Below are 21,461 nucleotides of genomic sequence, written 5' to 3' on the forward strand. Positions count from 1 at the left end.
TTATTCAAATCCGTAGTCCTTGTCACCCTGAGAAGCGAACGTACCTTGGGATATAAATCTTTAAATTTCGCTATGCAAATGAGCCGAAACCAGGACTACGCACTACTCGAGTGCAGAAAGAGCGACAGGCAATCCACGTGCTTTGGAGCGATGCAGCTGATTGGAGTATGCGCTAATCTGTGACCGCTCCCCGACCCAGATGAGGCGAAGGTCGCGTCGTTTCTGCGCCCGAAAAGTGCGTAGTTGTGGTTTCGGCTCATTGGCATAGCGAAATTTGGCGATTTATATCTCAAGGTACGTTCACTTCTCTGGGTATTTAATAAGGACGACGGATTTCAATAATGACTGGCTCCAATTTTGCTATTTCGCATTTCGCAGAAAACGTCTAATTAAGAAGTTCATGAATTTTAGCTAATAGACGTCTGCCTGTTTGTAAATAAATGACGTCATAGCGTTAGACAGCGCCACCAATTTGGTAGAGTTTAACTACGTTCGGAGCTAGGCGAGCGAACAAGGTCGCGCACGAAAGCCACGGTCCTGAGGGGATTATGACGAGGCAGCGAAGCTCTCCCCTTCAGATTTGTTTCGGTTTCAGTTTGTCTACCAACGTCATGATGATGTTTTTCGGGTAGAGGTCTATTAGTCGTCCAGTAATTCCATACAGGATATCCGCTTGTCCCCGCATAACTCGCCTGCCAAGATGCTCTCACAGCCTTTTTATAAAAAATCTGTGTCGAATAAAAAAAAAACAGCATATAGTTATTGTAATGGTGGTAATTTTTTACCCGAATAAGTGCAGTCTCTTGCATCGTAGCTTTTGTCACAAACTTTATATGTATTTTGTTATTTGTATCTTTGAACCTATTCAAAATGAACATATGTTGCGTGGGGTGCTGTCGGGCACAGTGTTTTTTAAATTTTTTTTATGTTGTCTAAACGTCGAGAAAAGTCGGCTCTGCAAGCGGGTGTATTTACATGCTTTTGACAAAATATTCTGCACAATTTTAGGGGGTGTAAGGGGTCTTGATAAATCACTGGAATCGTGCTCTACCAACGCACGAGGTTCAACATTCTCAGTACGTAAGAGGATCAGAGGAAGCGCCTTCTTGGAAGGCAATCTCTCTGAGCCAGTCATAACATAGATACGCGGGCGTAATGGAGTTCGGCGTCAGATATCTTGGTTGTGTCCTTTGCTTGTATCGTATCCCACCGCTTTGTCCCGCAGTCTTCTCCAGTCTTCGAGGGCGTTCTAGGCTGAAATCTCTCCTCAGTACAGGCGGTGAGCATTTCGAATTTTGGGGAGCTCCGTTATTTTATTTTTTTTTGTCCTCTCTTTCTCTTTCTTTTATAATTTTTTGATTAATTAGCGATTGAGACGTGATTGAGATCGTGACCAGCAGGCTGGGCTCAGTGGGAACATTCGCTCGTTTGTCAAGCTGTCCATCAGGAACCGCCATACAAAATATTTTCGCTCTGCGGTGTGCTATAATTGCGAAATCAAATTTACGAAAACTGTCACGTGCCCGGGGATCACGGTACGTCACGACGTTCCCTGGTTCTCTGATACGTTCTTTTCACGAGTGGAGGATTTCTTATAGCCTCAATACGCTTTCAAAAATGTCACACATCTGGCACGGCTACCATACATTTTCAGTGAGTCAGCTTTTCTCTTCTTCGGTCTTTTGGTGACGTCACATCTGTCAATCACCAACTCACCAACAGCCACAGCAGGGCCAGGTGCGTGACGCCAATAGACCTCTACGCGAGAAACGTCATCATGAAGTTGGTAGACAGACTGAAACCGAAACAAATCGGAAGGGGAGGGCTGCGTTCCACGAGTGCCTCCTATTGAAAGAAGAGTAGGGCCGAAGGTCGCGTTCCTTTCAGGGACCATCGTAATCCCCTCAAGATCGTGGCTTTCGGGCGCGACCTTGTTCGCCCCCCCCCCTAGGTTCGAGCGTAGTTCAGCTCTACCAAATTGGTGGCGCTGTCGAACACTATGACGTCATTTGTTTACAGACAGGGAGAGGAAGGGAAGTAGCTCACCGTACTACTAGAAGGTGTTCACTGAACAGAGACCTCGCTCTATAAGTCACCTGCACTCGTCGATCTTTCCCTGGAGCGCATTTTATTCGTTACAGAACACACCGCACCGTGTGCTGAGGTACTTCCATGGGTTTTTCAGCTCAATTTCTTGAAGGACAGTTCCCCATAAAGTCGGAAGAGGACGCATACTAAACATCCTCTCCCCCACTCCCTATAGTACCACAGCCCTTTTGATAGGATGTCACTTTTCATAACTCAACACCATATCTAGAAGTGTGTGCGGGAAACTAAATTCGTACCCGTACCGTCAGATGTGCCACCCCCGGCGTCTGATGCGGCCATACTCGCAATATACCTACGGACGCAGTGCGGGTACACCCGCAACTACCCGCATCCTGCAACGACACGGAATTTCTATTCGCAAATAACAAAACAGCGAAACAAATCAGAAAACGCATTTTCACGGACGGCGAATTTCAAATCACCGGTGAAACCTTGCGAAAATGCCAAAATTAATGAATAAATGGGTCGCGGGTAATCTAATGCGGGTTTACCTACACTATCCGTGGACGCCTTGCGGGTACACCCACATGTTACCAGCAGAGCGCAAATCCCAAGATGCGCTAGTACGGGTATGTGCGGGTAAACGCCCGCACCCGCACACACCTCTGATCATATAATGGTGAACATTACTCACAGCCCATCACGTCAACTATCGTTGGACACCAACCTCAAAACACATCATTCGACTTCAACATCACATCACAGGCCATCATTCCGTATGACATTACTCCCTATGAACGTTGCCATGACGTCCATGATGGCCTCCTATGCTCTTCTCTTCGACGTTGTTTGCAGCGAAAACTTGTTTGTGGATAAACTTTTATATCGCTTTACTCGTTATTAAAATTACTTAAAATTACTAAGATTACTAAAATTACTCCGAACACGTGACGCGAGTTTGTCCCTGTCTCCATTTTGCTTTATTACTTCTTTTTTAATTTTTAACACAATGTATGTTCTCTTAGGTCTTGATTCTGATATATTCCTTCTACATCGGAGATTCTATATTTTTATTGTGTTGTTCGAATATGCAGCGCCTTTTAACGAGCTTCTGCTATACTGGATACAAATTCAAGAAATCTAAAGTCAGCCACGTCTGAACTCCTGCCGTACCCCAGAGCGTTTCTGGTTGTGGATTGGAAATATTACCACCGGATTGTGCTCTCCCAGGTTTTCCCTGGGTTTTCCGGAGGACTTTTCAAAGGAATATCGGCCTAGGACGCATACTAGTACTATAACACATAAGATGGCGTAGATCCAAGCTATAGCTTGGTGGATAAACTCCATGTGGGATTACTAACCACCTCCTTCTCCAACCCTTTCGTTCTGCCCATCTTCCCACGTCTTTACAACGTCCATAGCTTTAGTTGATTTACGCCCAGCCTTTATTATTAGCGCTTTATTAACGCGCTTCCCATCCGGGCATGGTCAAAATCTTATCTTTGCATTATTGATAGACAATTCTCCTACTCTGTTATCTTTTCTGCAAACAAGTGATTACGGGCCCCAATCCTGCTCATTGTAGGATGACTGCACGCTTTCTTGGAAGCGTTCTAATCAAGTAAGGTCTATCGGGCACTTGTTCTTTCTATCTTTCTTAAATTTTTTTTCAGTCACGTCGACATGCCTCCTTCGGAAGTGCCGGACGCTTTACGGAGGGTGTTCAGGTACGTTTCACAAAAATCTAGTCTCCTAATAATTCGGAATTTTTGCGCCGCGAGACAACTATGAGCGTAAACGTCGCATTCTCGAGCGCCCTGCTTTGTTTCCCTCATTTTTCGTACTTTTTATTTTTTGTATAGTAGTAATTGGAGTAGATTTACAAGTAAGGAGTGTCAGGATATCCGTGTGGCGACATGCAGTGCTGCACTTTGTCGCAGGGAAGAGTACTTTTTACTTGGTAATAACAGATTTACATGTAAGGTCTGTTACTTGGTCGACCTCTTATAAAGGTATGTTGGTTAGGACTCTTTACTCGATCTGTTATATTTAGTACTCTAATTTTTGCCAGGCTGTGGAGGAAATAGCATAATCGGGTTTCGAGGTGAACTATGTATTTGACTTTCTTATTTTATTTTCTTCGTTCCCCCCCCCCCCCCCCCCACGAAACAGCAAATTTCAATGGGACGCACAACGAAATTGGGTGGGGATGGGGATGCCTCTGTATACAGGAGGTGGTGTGGTGAGGGACTCCATCAGCTCCACACCCCACCGCTTTTTAACGCGAGAAAATTTCACTACATAAACAAAATATACGTATTTTATAATGGCGATATAACCGCGTTTAAAACATCCAGTATCATATACTTGCAAACACTTATGGGCCGTAGTTCTAAAACTCAGATTCTGATACATATGTAGAATATTTTCAGGACATCTCGTGATATTCAGAACAAATTTTATGGAAACACAATTTCCCCAAACAATCAGCTGAACCAAATCAATGAATGAATTATTTGAATGAATCTTCTTGATGCCTCGACCACTTATCTTACTAGTTCATGGGCACTATGAAAATAAGAATTGAAATGAATGGAATCTTCCTGTTTAGTTGTATGGGATTCTCAGAATGACGCAAAGTTCGTAATCCCGAAGTAGCCGATTTTGTTATAGTGACTAGAATTATGGCGCCAGACTTTTAACCGAGAAGCGAGACAATTCTAAATCTTAAATATATGCCGTTATAGACTGATAATTAGCCAATAATTATATTTTTACAGTGTCATAGACAAGGAGCAGGAGCGTTTTGTGGCAACTCTTCGTGAAGCCGTAGCGATTAAGAGTGTGTCGTTATGGCCCGAAGCAAGGGATGACATAATTGATATTATGAGCTGGATGAAAAATGTAAGTATGTTTCGTTCTCATGACCAACCATTTTCACGGGACCGGACCTGACCTTTCGCACTTTCTGGTTGAAAAACAAACCCGTCATCTTGCATTAGTTTCTGTGGGCTGCGGTAGGGTGCACTGCACGAACTATTACGTATATTGGCCACCTGACTGCAGTAGGCTTCTTCTTACTAATAAGGCCTTGCGCGGATAAGATTATTGTCACTCCCATTCGCGCATGCACACAATTCGCATCCGCATCTGCTGACTCACTTTCGTATCCGATCAGCGCGAGCCGCATCGTCCCCGAAAGTAAATGATGGAATGCACAGATGGTAGGATGCTGCCGCGTAGCTTGTTATTGCAGAGATGCCATCCTATTTTACACCTATGTTTGTATTGCTACAAACTTCGCAGCAACCTCCATGCGCAGTGCGCACAAAATCGTGGCTGGCTCGATATATTCGAGCGGATTATCCGCATCCGATCGGCTACCGATCCTCTATATGTTGACACTCACGACCGGCCTGCATCCACTCGAGCGCTATCTGTATCCGTATGTTACTCATCCCTCGGCCATTTCTTCATGCGTAAGCATTAGAACGTTCGCGCGAATGAAAACCCAGTGTCGTCCGTCTGTGTACAGAGGAGTGGAAAGGGTGTCACTGGGAGGAACTCGAGAGGTTGGCGGGGTGAGGCCAAAATTCGCAGCGTGTAGTTGGCGTTCGCTCCTGGGGCCTTATTCCGAGGTGCCTCGCTCGCGCAATCGAGTCGTTTGCAAGCGACGGCACGTGGTGTATGATGTCATCGAACGACAGCGCCGAGAATTTGGTATTCCTGTGCTTCCAGACGAGCCGCGTGTGAACGATCCTGTCGTTTGACTGATGCGCACGCTTGTTCAGCGGGGAGAGCTCAGCAGAAGGGAACGTGAAAAAGAGCAACTTTCAACACGAACCACCAGAAGACGACTGCCGCCTGGTTCTGACCCCAACGCGTGTAATGTTTTTTCTTTTTTTTCTTTTTTTTTTTTTTTTGCTACATCCTATAGCGGCATCCCGCTCTAGCAAGTTTTCATCATCGCAAGTTCATCATCGCCATCGCCGCTCCGATCATTCCCGTCATCTTTCATCATCATCACTCATCATTGTCACCACTCATATTAGAACCCCTAGCTATGGGGGTAGCGTTCCACTCATAGAGTGGAAAACCGCCCCCCTGCTTCATCTGAATATATATGTTGTTTTTGTTGCAATATCCCACTTCTTGATTGAAGTTGTGTTCAATGGGAACTTTTAGACGTGGGCCGACTGGGAAAGCGCCACCAAAGCCAACGCAGCTCGCATCTCACACCATACGCGGGGGAGGGAGAAGGTCCACCACCGAAAGAATCGCTTTCTGAGCTGGAGGAGCGGCTCGCCTCTGTGATAGGGCAAGTGGCAACGACCGGGATGCAGGAGACTCTGGATACGGGCACCGCCGGCCTCGGAGTCCGCATCAACGGTCATTTATATGGCACCGGCCGAGGCCGCTTCTGCCTCAGAGAGCGATGGAGGCAGGTCGACGTTTACATAGGTTCCGACCGCGTTGGCCTCGATAGCAGCCACGCCAAGTAACTTTTAGCCATCTCAGTTGAATGCTCTCGGCTAATCGACAGGCCAAACGACTGGGTCCGAGAAACCGCTCGTGCACCGACACTCAGTCGACAGCGTCGTTCACCAGCGACACGTTTAGAAGGCAAGGAAATACCAAATGCTCGGTGCCGTCGATACGTGACATCACGCATCACGTGCCATCGGTTGCAAACAACTCGCTTGCTCGTGCAGTGCACCTCGTGATTCAAGCACGCTATCGTTAGATGCGCCGTCGGAATATCAAAAGTTGCACGGGTCGTTCCCGCGAGGTCGGTCGAGAGCAGGCGATCCTCGCCTACCGACAGTGTCGGTCACGCGCAATCGGTAGCTCGGAATAGGGCCCCTGGTCCCTTCTACGAGCGGTCAGTTGTTAGGGGTGGATAGGGGTGGAAAACGCAAAAAAGAAAAGAAATGCATAAGAAAATACGTCTAATGATAACGCCTTGCCGCCACACAAATTACATTAATAGTCCTACAATTTTCTTTCTTCGTGCTTCTCTTCCTGTAGACAGACAGATAGCACCAACCAAAAACCACGAAACAGGTTTCCCGACGTTTCGGAGCCAACCTGGCTCATTCTTCAGGGGTGAATCAATGGTGCAGGATTTGATTTAGCGCCTTCTGCAAGCTGCGGATTTGAAGTAAATCCGAATGGTGCAGGAGCAGCTTCTTATATACCGTTAGTGTCGAATTCGGGATCACTTGGAGGCGAGCGGTTGAGGATTCCGGGTGTTATGCTACGTTCACACAGCATCGTCGAAAGCCGCGAAGGCGGGGAACTGGTTCACCGCTCTGGTTCACACTGTGCTCCGAACGGCGGGAATGCCGGCACCACATTACCCTACTCCACTTCAAAAACTGGCCCGTTTCATTCTTCGAACTGTCAACGTGTAATACGTATAATGTCGTTGTGATAAACCAAGATAACAATTGAAAAACACGTATTTATTGCGTTTTATACAGCAACCTGAAAAGCGACGCCTGCTGTGAGCATCGGACTACGCGCATCTACACATGTCTCAACACAGTCCACTTACCTGGTCTCCTCTCAGTAGCTGCTATGATGCGATCTGCACATCTACGTTTCTGATTCTCCTGCGTTTGCTGTCGTACAACATTTAGCGCTACCTCAGTGCCTTGATTATATAGACCAGGTTAAGCATCCTTTATGTTTGTTGTCCACGTCGCTGTTCTCCCGTCCCAGCATTCTCCTTCGCGGAGCGCGCTGATTGGTCCAGACTCACGTCTTTCCCGGTACTCCCGTCAAAAGTAGAAGCAAGCTCTACTCTCGCGCTGCGGCTTTCGGCACCTTCGCGACGTCCGCGGGATTCACGGATTGCTGTGTGAACGTGACAAGTTCACCGGCATCTCCGTCGTTCGCGACATTCGCGGCGTTTACTGACGTAGTGCGAACGTAGCATACGTAGCGAACGTAGCATAGGGCTGTTCTTCGAATCATGGCATATCCAGCTAACACACGAAAACCTCAACCGCTCAACGAGGACCTTACCTACGGCTTATGTCAACCGCCTTCGACACGTCACCCACAAACAACGCCCCCAAGTGATCCCGTGCTCCTGCACTATTGATTAACCCCTGGAGAAGGAGCCAGGTTAGCTGCGAAACGTCGGTAAACCGCCCGTTTCGTAGTTTTTGGTTGGTGTTATCTGTCTGTCTGTTATCCCCCCAACCAAACACACCTTTAAATATGTTCACTTTCTCTTCCTGTAGTTTTTACCAATTTTTCTGATTTTTAAATCCCCACTCCCACCAGAAACTGGAAGCAGAAGACGTCGTGTGTGAGCTCAAAGCCGTTGGTTCGCAAAGCCTCCCCGACGGCTCAGCTATACCTCTACCGCCTGTTCTGATTGGTTGTCTGGGGTCAGACCCCACGAAGAAGACTGTCCTGGTATACGGTCATCTCGATGTTCAGCCAGCATTCAAAGTGAGCACGCCACATAGTCAAGTTTTTTTTTATGTTCGACGCCTTTCATAAATTCGAGGAATTTTTTTTTAATTCGTAAGTTCAAATTGAAGCGGTGCGTTATACGTATACTTGTGCATTCGAGTGATATCGGTTTATAGCACGTAAAACTGCATCCATATTAATACGACCATTGGGGAAACGCGTACATGTTTTCATGCATATAGATTCAGTTCTGCAATTCGTGTTTTGTACAGCTATTGTAGAGCTTATTGGGAACGTATCAGACGAACGGCTGTTACAGAAAGTGCTGCATCATTTTTTGGGCTTTCTTCTCTATTCTTTTTTCTTCTTCTTTTGCGCTGCATGTTGGAAGCTCATTGGACAATTTAATCCGACCAAAACCAGAGGCGATGCTCTACCCCTTTGCTGGTGGTGATGAATGAGAATGAAATAATGAGCCCCTTCACAATCAGGGTCGAAGTCCGATTGTGTCCAGAAAGGTCAAGAGAGCCTTGAGCGCAGAGCGTTGGTCGGCTGGATTCAGCCACAGCAGACATGTACAAGATACTCAAAAATGTATTTAAGATAAGATAATAAATACTAACGTTAGAATGTAATTAAGATAGAGTATAAATACATGAAAATTAATGTAATTAAGATAGAGTACAAAATACTTCAAAAAGTATTTGAAATACAATTAAGATACTATTTATCCTTGAACGCAAAAAGTTACCAGTCAGTGGTCAATGCGGCAAGTCGCCGCTACGTGACATGAATCACCTAAACCCCTCGCACTACGCTGACCGCCGCTGTGTGATAGGAGTCATCTAAACACAAGTCCCCAAAAGATGACAAAGAGATACCACATAACTCCACTAAGTATATGTGATCCAGAACAAAGCAAACTTCTAGCATGTCCCTGCTCGGCGAGGTCAGAATTCGGCATCACCGTGGCACACATAATAGAACCCTGACTGGCCCACGACCTACGTAATAAGAGAGTACTTAGAGTACTACTCTTATTAAGTAGGTCGTGGACTGGCCAAGGATTAGTACATACGGGGCAAGATCTCTAAATGGGGACTTCCAAGAAGGGCCAATGTCCGGGTCAAGTCCAAGGGACTCAGGAAATTTCCACTGAACAAGCAAGATAATGAAAAGACGAGACACAGAAAGTCTGAGAGGGAGATCCAAAATATGTAATTAGAGTATTGAGTAGAGTACCAAAATACTGCAAATTGTATTTAAAATACAGTATTTTAAATACAATACTCCAAATACGTACAAGTCTGAGCCACAGGTACCAAGGAATTTTGATGGGGAGAAGGGGCGAGAGTCCAGCTGACTAAGAGACCCGGAAAGTGCGGTTCGGGAAGGTTGGTAGTGTGGGCAATGAAGAAGAATGTGCTCCAGATCCCAAAACCCAGAAGCCTCTACAGAGCACCGCAGTGACAGCATCCGGGAGAGTCAACTTTTCTCAAGCGGCAACGACACTGAGAGAGACCGTCTTCGAGGGCTATGTGTCCGGTGGAATCGGCTTTTATTCGAAAGGCTGCTCTGATTGTTTCATTGTATTATTTATTGATTGATTCATTGTTTCATTGATTGTTTCATTGGATTGTTCATTTCTGAGCTTTCATTGAAACTATTTCCCCAGGAGGACGGATGGAACACAGATCCTTTTGAGCTAGTGGAGAAAGATGAAAAACTGTATGGCAGAGGATCGTCGGACGATAAGGGCCCAGTTCTGGGATGGCTAAACGTTGTTCAAGCTCACAGAGAGGCCGACGTTCCTCTACCCGTTAACCTAAAGGTCCGTGCCCAGCTGTTGCATCTAAGTACATAATTCAGATGACACACAAAATGGGATCGAGAGCACGATGTGATGTGCCATAGCAGTCTGAATCTCTGTAGTTACCCGCATAATTAACGAACAGTGTAGTTCCCAATAACGTAATGCCATGTGTGTGTGTGTGAGGGGGGGGGGGGGGGCGGAGTGAAAACGTTTGCGCTGGAAGTTGAAATGATTGCTCGCAACCCTGCTTCATCCATCAGGCAATTTAATCTAGAAAAACTCCTTAAAAGAGCAGTCATGAGCTGTGACCGTGCAGGCTCGCGGCCCGCGATCTCCTGGCGTGACGTAATTGGTTCATTATACTACCTATAGGCTAAAGTGGGGCTACTTGAAGACGGGGGCAAGATGAGGACAGTTTAGGTTTTTCGCGTGGCATTTTCTTAGCAATATTTTTTCTCGTCTGTGACACCAGGGTGAGCACAGTCGTCTGGGCTTTGAAGTAACGTGTTGACGTTCTGCACGTGGCTTTTTAGAAAGACGTGAGACGCTGTTTTGCAGATGTGGTCGAGGTAAGACGAGCCCTTTTTTGTCCCATCTGTAACTTTCGCGAGCATTGACTTTGAATTTGCTCATTTCCGCTCCTCGGTCAATAAAATATGACCTCACCGTTATGATGCTGTGTTTCCCTGCCCTGTGTTTCCATATGCACTACTCGTGGCTGACCGTTTCGACTGGCCCAAGTAAAAGACAAAATTTAAACCGGGCATTAATTTTTTGATGTCCTCAACTTACCCATAGGGTGGGGTAAGTTGAGGAGGTTTTGGCTCGTACGAAATAAATATCTGGTTTAGCACCACAGTAATTTATGGATCATTTCTCAAAGGTTTGGGGATTCAGTTAACGAATTATGGTACAATTTAGGCGATTATTCTGATTGCTATTAATAAAACAGTTAAACTGTCTTCAACGTAGACCACCTTCCTATGTAGGGTTCTGCGTTTTCGGTTGTAATCGAAAAACACCGAAAAACATACGCCGTATAAATTTTCCCTTATCCTTTTTTAATCGAAACACAGAATACAGATGGACATTCCAGGATCGATGACAAAGATAAATTACTGCACACGCCCAGCAAGTTGTTGATGCTGATCAGAAAGCCATACAGAAATACGATGGCTGTGAAAAATGCCCTTTTACTTTTTCGTTAGCCGTAAAACGCCACCGCAGCGTTTTACGGCTTTCTATTAATCGCAGCGGATTTCTATTCGCCGATAACTGTCGGATGAACCATGTACACGCCAAAACATCGAAAAACGCCGATTTCGTGAAAATCAATAAACACCTAAAAAAAATACGCCGAATCCGCCTAAAAATAAGAACCGAAAACGTCGAAAAGACAGCATAGCGCATTTCCCACGGCTCTCTCATATAGTTTATAGGTATACAGTGGCTGTTGTTGAGGGGTTTCTGAGCGCCGTGCAGATCAAATTCCTCATTCACGCAGTAGACGTCGGCTACGATCATTTCTCTTGCGCAAGAGCGCATGCTATGTTGCATGTCCCAGCCAAAAGGGAAAAATTTATGGAGGCGACTTTCAGTGCTCCTTCTAGGTCAGCGTTTCTCAAACTGTGGGACAAGACCCCAAAATGGGTCATGAGCCTTTTCCTGGGGGTCATGGAGGAGGAGGGAGGAGGAGGAGTGTCGTTGGGAGGAACCCGAGAGGTCTGCCTGCCTGATTAGGCGGCATGTTTCTCGGGAAGGGAAAGGTGGTGGAGAGGAGGAGAGGAAAGGGTGAAGTGGAAGACCGAGCGGAATCCGCTCGGGGGGAGGATAGCTGCGTCCATGGGCCGACTTCAGGGGAACTGTGCCGGCATACGCCTATTACACATCTGAGGGAAACCCAGGAAAAACCCCAGACGGCACAGCCGGCCCGCGGATTCGAACCGCGGACCTCCCAGTCTCCAAGCGCACGCGTTACCGCTGCGCCACCGGAGCTGGTGGGGGTCATGGAGGGTCCAACTATATGTGCATTCTGCTCGCCGCAACAGAGATGAATTTTCAGTCTCGGTGCCCATACTCTTTCAACGCCGTTTTCTTTAAGAGTCATATAAGCATATACATATATATGGAGGCCGATGCACTGTTTACCATCTTCCTGATGACATGCAAGGGTACTTCTTGGAACTCATCAACAACACCGCAGCCAAAGAGGAGTTCTAGGAATAACAACAGTTCAGCAACTCATATCGCTGGGCCGAATGCTTTCCGATTGCCTCAAGACCAGCAAATTCACCCTGAAAATTATCCTTCCTTTCTCATCAACTTATCTCTGTGAAAGTGGTTTCTCGACTCTCCTATTCATCAAATGAAACCCCAGAAACAGGTTGGATGCTGAAGCAGGCATGTGATGTGCCTTGAGCCCCACAGACCCACGTATTGATTCGCTTGTATCAAGAAAGCAAATACATCCTTCTAATTAAAATACACGATTAAATCAAACCTTGTTAAAAAACATTAACAAGCATTTTGGTAGCTCTGTATGTAAATGTAAATGTATCAGCGCCATTAGGTAGGTTTGGTGCCACTAAAAGGGGTCACGTACTGGAAAAGTTTGAGAAACACTGTTCTAGGTGGTTGGCACCGTGCGCTACGGACAGCCGTGCTGTTTTAGAGCGCGGGGAAAGAAGAGACCCCTGTACTGCAAGACGCGTTAATTGCGCGAGTAAATGGTCTCTTTTCACCCTGTCTATAAGGATGTGCTTTCTTTCCCCCTCGTTCAGTTCTCCTCTCTCCGATGTAGTTTGTGATCGAAGGCATGGAGGAGTCCGGCTCAGAAGGACTAGAAGACCTTCTGCTGTCCATGAAAAACACAGACTTCTTGAAAGATGTAGACTATGCCTGTGTTTCGGACAACAACTGGCTGGGACCTGAGAAACCCTGCCTCATCTACGGTCTCAGGTGGGACCTCCTAAAACTTCCATAGGTTACATTTTCTGTCTACTGTTGCACGTTGACAGGTATGCTCAAGTGCTTTTTATTTTTCCCCTCAGAGGTCTTTGTTATTTCGACGTTCAAGTCCATAACACAGACAGGGATCTGCATTCTGGTGTTCCGAGTGGAGCGGTGTGAGTGCAACACGAACAAGTTCTTCTTTTTTTACTTCTTTTTTTTTTACGTATTAGCGCCGCGAAGCAGCTGTAGCTTTGAGAGGTACACAGGCGGGAGCAAACGAAGACAGGACATAGCAGGAAAGACGGGGGCGGGAACCGTACCAACATCCGTCCGCAAAAAGTCCGACGGAAGATCAAAGGAAAACCTCAGATAGCACACCTACCACTTCACAGCCTTGGGCAGGCATGGATAGTAACTATATGTTATAATACTCCGTTCGCACTGCCACACATAGTATGGATCGGCACTTGACATTAAGGACCCAGGTTTTCACCTGACGCCATACGTACTGCAGGCTGAAAGGGAAAGGAAGCCACTGCGCCTGCGCCAGTCCTCCTGCAGGTGTGTGATCCGGATCACAATAGACCTCTCCCCGTTTGTAAACAAATGACGTCATAGTATTCGACAGCGCCACCAATAAACCTCTAGCCGAGAAACGTCATCATGACGTTGGTAGACAGACTGAACCCGAAACAAATCGGAAGGGGAGGGCTGGGTCCAACATATGGGGACTTGCTCGCTGCCTCCTATTGAAAGAAAAGTAGGACCGAAGGGTCCGCGACCTCGTTCGCCCCTAGTTTCCAGGATAGCTCAACTCTACCAAATTGGTGGCGCTGTCGAACACTATGACGTCATTTGTTTACACACATGGAGAGGTCTATTTGGTAGCGTTGAACGACGCTCGAAGCTATGGGCGAACAAGGTCGGCCCGAAAGCCACGGTCTTGGGGGGGACTACGATTGTCCGTGAAAGGGACGCGACCTTCGGTCCTACCACTACTTTTCTTTCAATAGGAGGCAGCGAACAAGTGCCCATTTGCGGAACCCAGCCCTCCCCTTCCGATTTGTTTCGGTTTCAGTCTGTCTACCAATGTCATGATGACGTTTCTCGGGTAGAGGGTTATTGGGCGCGATGTAGATCCTGCGCCAGTGCTAACGGGGAGCTGGCACAGTCTCCTACGAAGTCGGCCCGCCGAGCAAAATGTCTTGCAAACGTTCGGAAAGACACGTACGATGTGAAGAAGGTGTTGCGGAGACCTTGCATTTTGTGCCGAATAATTTTAGTATTCTCCATTTTCCAGGCCCGAGGCTCTTGCAGACCTGCTGTACATCCTCAACAACTTAACAGGCCCTTGTGGACAGATACTTGTTCCTGGAATCATGGACAATGTAGCCCCAGTCACGGACAAAGAGCGTGCACTTTACAATGACCTCGACTTCGACATGGTATTTGGTGCCTGGGCAACAGAAGTTCTTCCCCAACGTATAAATTAAAAATCTATAGAAAATCACGAGCTAGCCTTTATGGCGATGGCACGGAAAAGAAACCTCGGTGATAAAAATGTCTTTCTATAGGAAGTCTTCAGACAGGAGCTTGGCTGCTCTAAGCTAGCTCACGGTGACAAGGGAGACCTACTCATGGCAATGTGGCGTTTCCCTTCTTTGTCAATTCACGGTAAGAATGCCAAGGGGCTGTGCCGCTTTCATTTATTATTTAATATATTACCCGCGTCGTGTTCCACGGAAAAATAATGATTTTCCTACGCGTCGTAGATTATGGGATATACAAACACTGGAACACTTCCACACCGAGTTCTGACATCAAAGGGCTATTCCAGAGGATGTTAGGGATACTATCCTTATTCATTCTCGTCAGCACACCTATGTAGTGTAACAACCGGATGGGTTTCGGTATTCGCTGTGCCGATCTTTTTCGGGTACGCTACATGCTCTGCTGTAAAAAACGTTCTTGAGCAAAACCATTTGAGGCCTGCTTGCGAGAACCGATATATATTTAAATATAAATAATGCATACGAATAGCAATCTTTTAAATTTATCGGGGTACTGACTCAGGGCGAAGTATACCAACTCTTTTAAATTAATGAATTGCAGTTCTCAGCTGAATAAACCTATGACTGACCGTTATGGTTCTTGATTATCGGCAGCAGTGGGGTAAGGTTATCGCCCCTGGCGATGAAACTGCCCAATCATTGTTGTAGTTGTTGTTGATGATGTGCAGGTGTTGAGGGCGCCTTCGATGGCTCTGGGGCCAAGGCTGTAATCCCCGGTTGGGTATCGGGAAAATTCTCCATCCGCACTGTTCCTAATCAGGAACCCAAAAAGGTTGAGAAGGCGGTCATGGACTATCTGGATACCCTCTGGAAGCATCGCAAAAGTTTCAACGTCATGAAGTAAGTATGATGTGAAAGCGGGCGGGTGAAAGATGTCTGCGGCAGGGGCGGATCCAGCTCCCGAAGTTCGGAGCGCGTAGTTGAGGAGGGGAGAGAGGGAAATCTAATGTATAAACTGACGTGTTGGGGGGGGGGGGGGCGAACGCCACCCTGGATCCGCCACTGTTCTGCGCAGAATATCGATATTCTCGGGATTTTCATCTTTTTTCTTTTTTTTTTTTTGTGTGTGTGGGGGGGGGGGGGAGTGGTGCCCAAATCTGCTCCTTCTGTGGCGGTTTCGGCCTTTCTGGCTGGTGTTGCATAGGGGGTGGGGGGAGTAGGGGAGTGCGAGGAAGGGGCGTTTTGGGAAAGTCCCTGGTTCTGCGAACCCCAAGTGCGCAAGCTGTGAGAAGGCTAACGCAAACTGTTAAAGTTAACCTTGTACTAAGCCAAGAGACGTGTTCGTTCTAATACCATTCCTAATTCTCTCCACAGGGCATCTATGATATCCTGCGGAAGGTACTGGGTAGGCGATCCATTCAGCAAACATTTCCAGGCTGCAGCCGCTGCTACGAAGCTCGGTATGCCACTAATGTCGGATTGATTTAACCAATATTATGAGACGTATAGCCCCGCTTTCACACCCACCGCTAGAATAATCACTCGTGATTGTTGTTGCATGGACGAAATATTGCCTCATTTTCGCATTCTACGACTTCAGGTCCCTGCATCTTGGCTTTGGGCTTCTGTGCAATGTTGTTTTCTTTTGTGATATTGTGGATGTTATAACGAAATCGGGAGATAACGGGTTAGTTCACGACTTCGCTACAATGGGGTCTAGGACATCTCGGTGCAGGACAATTCGGTGTGGGACAATTCGGTGTGGGACAATTCGGTGCGGACATCTCGGTGCACGGACATCTCGGTGCACGGACATCTCGGTGCACGGACATCTCGGTGCGCGGACATCTCGGTGCGCGGACATTTCGGTGCGCGGATATTTCGGTGCACGGATATCTCGGTTCGCGGACATCCCGCTGCACGGACATTTCGGTGCGCGGACATCTCGGTGTATGCGTCACATGTTTAGTCGTCGTTTCACGTCGTTACAGCGCCACATGTTTAGTGCAGACCCAACAGCGGATTTCCATCGTATTCGCAAAAAATTGAAGAATCTTACCAAATTAATGAAAAACGATTAATAATCTCAGATAACCATTGACATTGTGTTGTATTGCTTCTCTTTTTCACTCATGTAATGGCCTTCGTGGTCTTTTGGGTTTGTAAATAATAAATAAATTATTAAAAACAAAGGTCACATAGTCCGAAAAGGTACTTCATCTCATTACCGGCAGTCAGTACTTAGTAGTCAGTACTTAGTTATATTCGGGTCCGAGGACATTTTTTCATACCGTTCACCCGCAGCCCTCCTTATGGAGACATTTTCTCCGGGGTCATCCTTCCCGGAGACTTTCCTTCCGGGGACACTTTTTGCAGACACATTCTTTCCGGAACCCGTTATACGCAATTACGAGTCCATAGATCTTCGACTCGTATGTGTCTTTTTAATTGTGCGCTTTAGGGACGAAGTGCAAATTAAGAGGTTGTAACAACAACGTAAATGATGACGATGACGTGGAGGTGGTGGTGGTGGTGGTGATAAGGCTTGCCGTTGTCGGCCTCAGGTATGTGGGCAACGTCACGACTCACGCCCTGGGGGTGTGATGTGCGTCCTGGGCCGACTTCTAAGGGAACTGTGCCGACATATGTCTGAAAGCGTCTGAGGAAAACCCAGGAAAAACCCCAGACAGCACAGCCGGCACCGGGATTCGAACCCGGGTACCTCCCAGTCTCGACGTGAGGGAGGTACCCGGGTTCGAATCCCGGTGCCGGCTGTCCACGTGGAGTGTTTCACCGCCGCCGTGTGGTAACCCTACCCCAATAGCGGCGTTCATATCAAAACAAGCACTAACGCAGTGATTGAGTTCCACAACAAAATTCTGCATTTTTGCGGCATATAGACATGATACGCTTTAGCCTCGCTATTTAAAAATAAGAGATGAAAAAGTGTTTAGACTTCCAAGACATTCTTCTTTTGTGACCTTTGCGGGTCACTGCACTAAGGCGGGGGAAATACAACGGGTGCATCGGGGCGGTGGAGATGAGCCGGTTGTTTCGTGGCGGAGGAATCGGGACGGGGGAGTTTAAATTGGGGGAACCGAGCACCACTCACCAAGGGTTAAAAAACAAAAACAAACGAGGCGCCCTTCGCGATGAAATTTGCTGGGTGTTATTTCCAGCCGCGGTTCCTAACCTCCAGTAACGTTTTAATCGCACTTTATTAATTAATCGGGCATCCCAATTGTTTCCCAGCGACGTGCGCCTCACGTAGACTTTTACTTTTGGTACAAGAAAAAAAAAAGAAAACGCGCAAGACACGAATAGTACCAGAGAGCGCTCCAACGTCTCTCTCTCTCTTTTGTTCATGCAGAGCATCTTGTCGTTTTTAAAGACACGGTTTAAATACAGTTTTTAAAGACACCCTCTATATTCAAATGAACAAGGATATCGACGTAAAACATCAAGTTGGGCCTGTTTTTAAGATATGGCGGATAAAAGCTCTAAAACCAAGACGAAGGACGAGATACACAGGTAGCGGTACCTGTGTGTGTCGTCCTTCGTCTTTGTTTTAGAGCTTTTAGACGTCATAATATCGAATCCGCGTTTGCACATTTTACGAATGTGCAAAACTTGCTGCATAATTGTCTTTATGCTTGCAATGTATGTTTGCCGGTGCACTAATAATTATTTGGTAGAGATACCACGCAAATCATCACTTTCAGCGCTATGACACAGCCCCAACACCCTTTTCGTCTTTTTCTTCCCTGTTGCCCGTGCACCGAAATGTCCGTGCACCGAGACGTCCGTGCACCGAGATGTCCGTGCACCGAAGTGTCCGCGCACCGAAATGTCCGTGCACCGAAATGTCCGTGCACCGAGATGTCCGTGCACCGAGATGTCTTGCACCGAAATGCCCCTGCACCGAGATGTCCGCACCGAGATGTCCTGCACCGAATTGTCCTGCACCGAGATGTCCGTCACCCGCTACAATGGGGTTAGATTCGCGAAAGGGGATCGTGGTCGTTTTCGTCACTTTCTTTTGTGTGTGGGTGTTTTTTTTTAAAATTATTATTATTCGTTTTTATTTTGAAACGAAAATTGGGGAGCATCCCCGACTTATTTGTTTTTCGTTTGCCTTGCCAGTGTACGGCGTGTATCCTGACATGATACGTGAAGGCGGCAGTGTTCCCGTGACAGCTATAATTCAAGAAGTGACGGGCAAAGAAGTCATATGCATACCTATGGGAGCATCCGACGATGCCCCGCATTCTGAAAGTGAAAAGTTGGATCGCAGGAACTACATTGAAGGGGTATGAGTTGACATTTTCAACCTGTGTAAGGGTACGAGTTGACTATTGTTTAATCTTATTTTCCTGCAGACGAAGCTCTTTGCGGCATACTTGTACGAAATCTCCCTGCTGGAATAAAATACGACATGTCATCAAGGGCATTGGATCAACTTTTGACGCTATTTTCTTCTAGAATTCACATAACATGCACTTGTTATTAATCATAGAAATGGTGCTAATATAAAACATTTTTCGTGAGAGAACTGATGTTCTGAGGCTGGAACAACATAGAAGGGACAATTACAAACAAAGCCTCAAATTGCCTAAGAATGCCCGTCGTATGAATGTGTGTACGAAGGTGGTTTCATAAGTTTCCGGTCCGAGGTAGAAAATGCGCGCGAATTTGCAAATGCGATTAAGGACGCGTGGCGCCATCTGTTGGAGGGCCGGAGCACCACCCTCAACCCTCTCCATGCTTTTGTCGGTTGGAGAGCGGCATTTCAAACAGCCAGGGTGCACTCTTCAGTTGAAATGAAAAAAATCGAGTACCGCGCTGTGATAAAATTCTTGACAAAAGAGGGACTTTCGCCTAAAGAAATTAAAGCGCGACTGGACAACGTGTACAGGGAAGCCTCTCCGTCGTACACAACGGTAAAAGACTGGGCTAAGCAGTTTCGACTGGGGCGAGAGTCCATTGAAGATGATCCACGCGATGGTCGTCCAGTGGAAGTGGTGACACAAGAAAATTTGTCTCTTGTCGAGGAGGAAGTGCTGAGCGACAAGCGTCTGAAGGTGAAGGAAATCTCAGAAAGGCTGGGGCTTTCCAAAACAACCGTTTTTTGCATCATCGGCGAGGGCCTTCACATGAAAAAGGTCAGTGCGAGATGGGTGCCACGACTTCTCTCGTCAGTTCAAAAGCAACAGCGCGTCGTCTGTGCCAAAGAGTTTTTGGAGCTCTGTCAAGAGAACGAAGAAGAAATATTGAAGTCAATTGTCACAGGGGATGAGGCCATGGTGCTCTACTATGATCCCCTTTCGAGAAAGGAGTCGATGGAATAGCGCAAACCAGGAGAAGCACCTCCAAGAAAAGCCAAGGTCACACAATCCACAAAGAAGATCATGACAACAATATCTTGGGATTGTCACGGGATCCTCCTCATCGACTTCAAAGAGAGGAACACCACAGTGAATGCGACTTATTATGCTTCACTCCTGCACCGACTGCGAGACGCCATCAAGAAAAAGAGGCCCATCAGGTTGAGTCGAGGTGTCCGGTTGCTCCAGAACAATGCCCCTGTCCACACGGCTTCTGTTGCCAAGGCTGCACTGAAGCAGTGCGGCTTCGAGGAAATCCACCACCCACCCTACAGTCCAGACTTGGGACCGAGTGACTACTTCCTGTTCTCAAACTTGAAGAGGGATCTCAGAGGACGGAGATTTCAAAACGATAGTGAGGTGCAAGAGGCAGTTTTCCAGCATTTTGCGGACAAAACTTTGGACTATTTTTTCAAGGGTATAAGAATGCTGGTTGAAAGGTGTCAAAAGTGCATCGAAGTTAAGGGTGACTATGTCGAAAAGTGATACACCGTTGTTTCGTCTCTATGACTATTAAAAGTTGGTCGGGCCGGAAACTTATGGAACCAACCCCGTATGTGTGAGCAAAAATGTAAGAGTGAAAGGAGGATGAGCGAGAGAGAGTGGCTGGTTTGCCCCTTCAGATGACGCACCCCGAAAGTTCTTGGGGACGCGTGTTAGCTTAGCTCAATTGGTGGAGCCCTGGGCCGGTAATCCAGAAGATGTGGGTTCGAGTCCTACAGCTGGCTAACCTTTTCAGCGACTTTCATCTTTCACATTTTTCGTGACGTTTGTAATTCGAGTTGTGTTTGTCTGTTTTCCCAGAAGAAGAGCAATACTGGAGGGGGAGACGAATATTGAATATGACAGAAGATCATAGAAGCGAAGTACCGAAGGGCAGCACGCTTTGTTCGTCAGACATAACAGAAAAAAAAAAAAAAAGGTCATGTTTGTATACAGGGTGTATATTTTTATCCGTTACAGAATTTTTATTAAAAAGACTAGTAGAGCAAAGCAGATACCATTTTTGTAGTTAAATTCTACGACCATGCTGCTGACATCCTCTCGAAGAAAGTATGCAACTCCAAGGTTACTAATTACCTACAATTCACTAATTAACTCTTTAATTAAGGGATTTTAGGCAAAAGCGGGAGATTAGTGTGAGAGACTATCCTAGTTGAAGGCCATTCCACGTCAAAAAAAACCTGCAACACGCACGTGCGTAAAGATATCCACCCCCGAATTTCGATATGCACATGAGCCGAAACTGAAAAAACCGCGCCTGAGAAGCTCATCACCTTCGCCGACGGAGGCTTATCTAGACGGGAAATCTGGCCCGCAGGT

General features: G+C 46.8%; 1 protein-coding gene across 2 annotated transcripts; it reads left to right on the plus strand.

Moving 5' to 3' along the window:
- Nucleotides 1-1,161: 1,161 nt before the first annotated feature.
- Nucleotides 1,162-19,213, plus strand: LOC135394136 (cytosolic non-specific dipeptidase-like). Of its 2 annotated transcripts, XM_064624670.1 has the most exons (14): nucleotides 1,162-1,279; nucleotides 3,635-3,670; nucleotides 3,723-3,776; nucleotides 4,830-4,953; nucleotides 8,344-8,514; nucleotides 10,154-10,309; nucleotides 13,092-13,249; nucleotides 13,342-13,416; nucleotides 14,544-14,688; nucleotides 14,818-14,917; nucleotides 15,483-15,654; nucleotides 16,129-16,214; nucleotides 18,898-19,064; nucleotides 19,134-19,213. In XM_064624670.1, the coding sequence occupies exons 2-14, from the start codon at nucleotides 3,636-3,638 to the stop codon at nucleotides 19,179-19,181; spliced, it is 1,491 nt and encodes a 496-aa protein (XP_064480740.1). In that variant the 5' UTR covers nucleotides 1,162-1,279; nucleotide 3,635; the 3' UTR covers nucleotides 19,182-19,213. The 2 variants fall into 2 exon arrangements, with proteins under 2 accessions (XP_064480740.1, XP_064480741.1); XM_064624671.1 differs by lacking the exon at nucleotides 3,635-3,670 and having other exon boundaries at nucleotides 1,163-1,279.
- Nucleotides 19,214-21,461: the final 2,248 nt, after the last annotated feature.

This window comes from Ornithodoros turicata, chromosome 5 (genome assembly GCF_037126465.1).
Source record: "Ornithodoros turicata isolate Travis chromosome 5, ASM3712646v1, whole genome shotgun sequence".
Lineage (NCBI taxonomy): Eukaryota > Metazoa > Arthropoda > Arachnida > Ixodida > Argasidae > Ornithodoros > Ornithodoros turicata.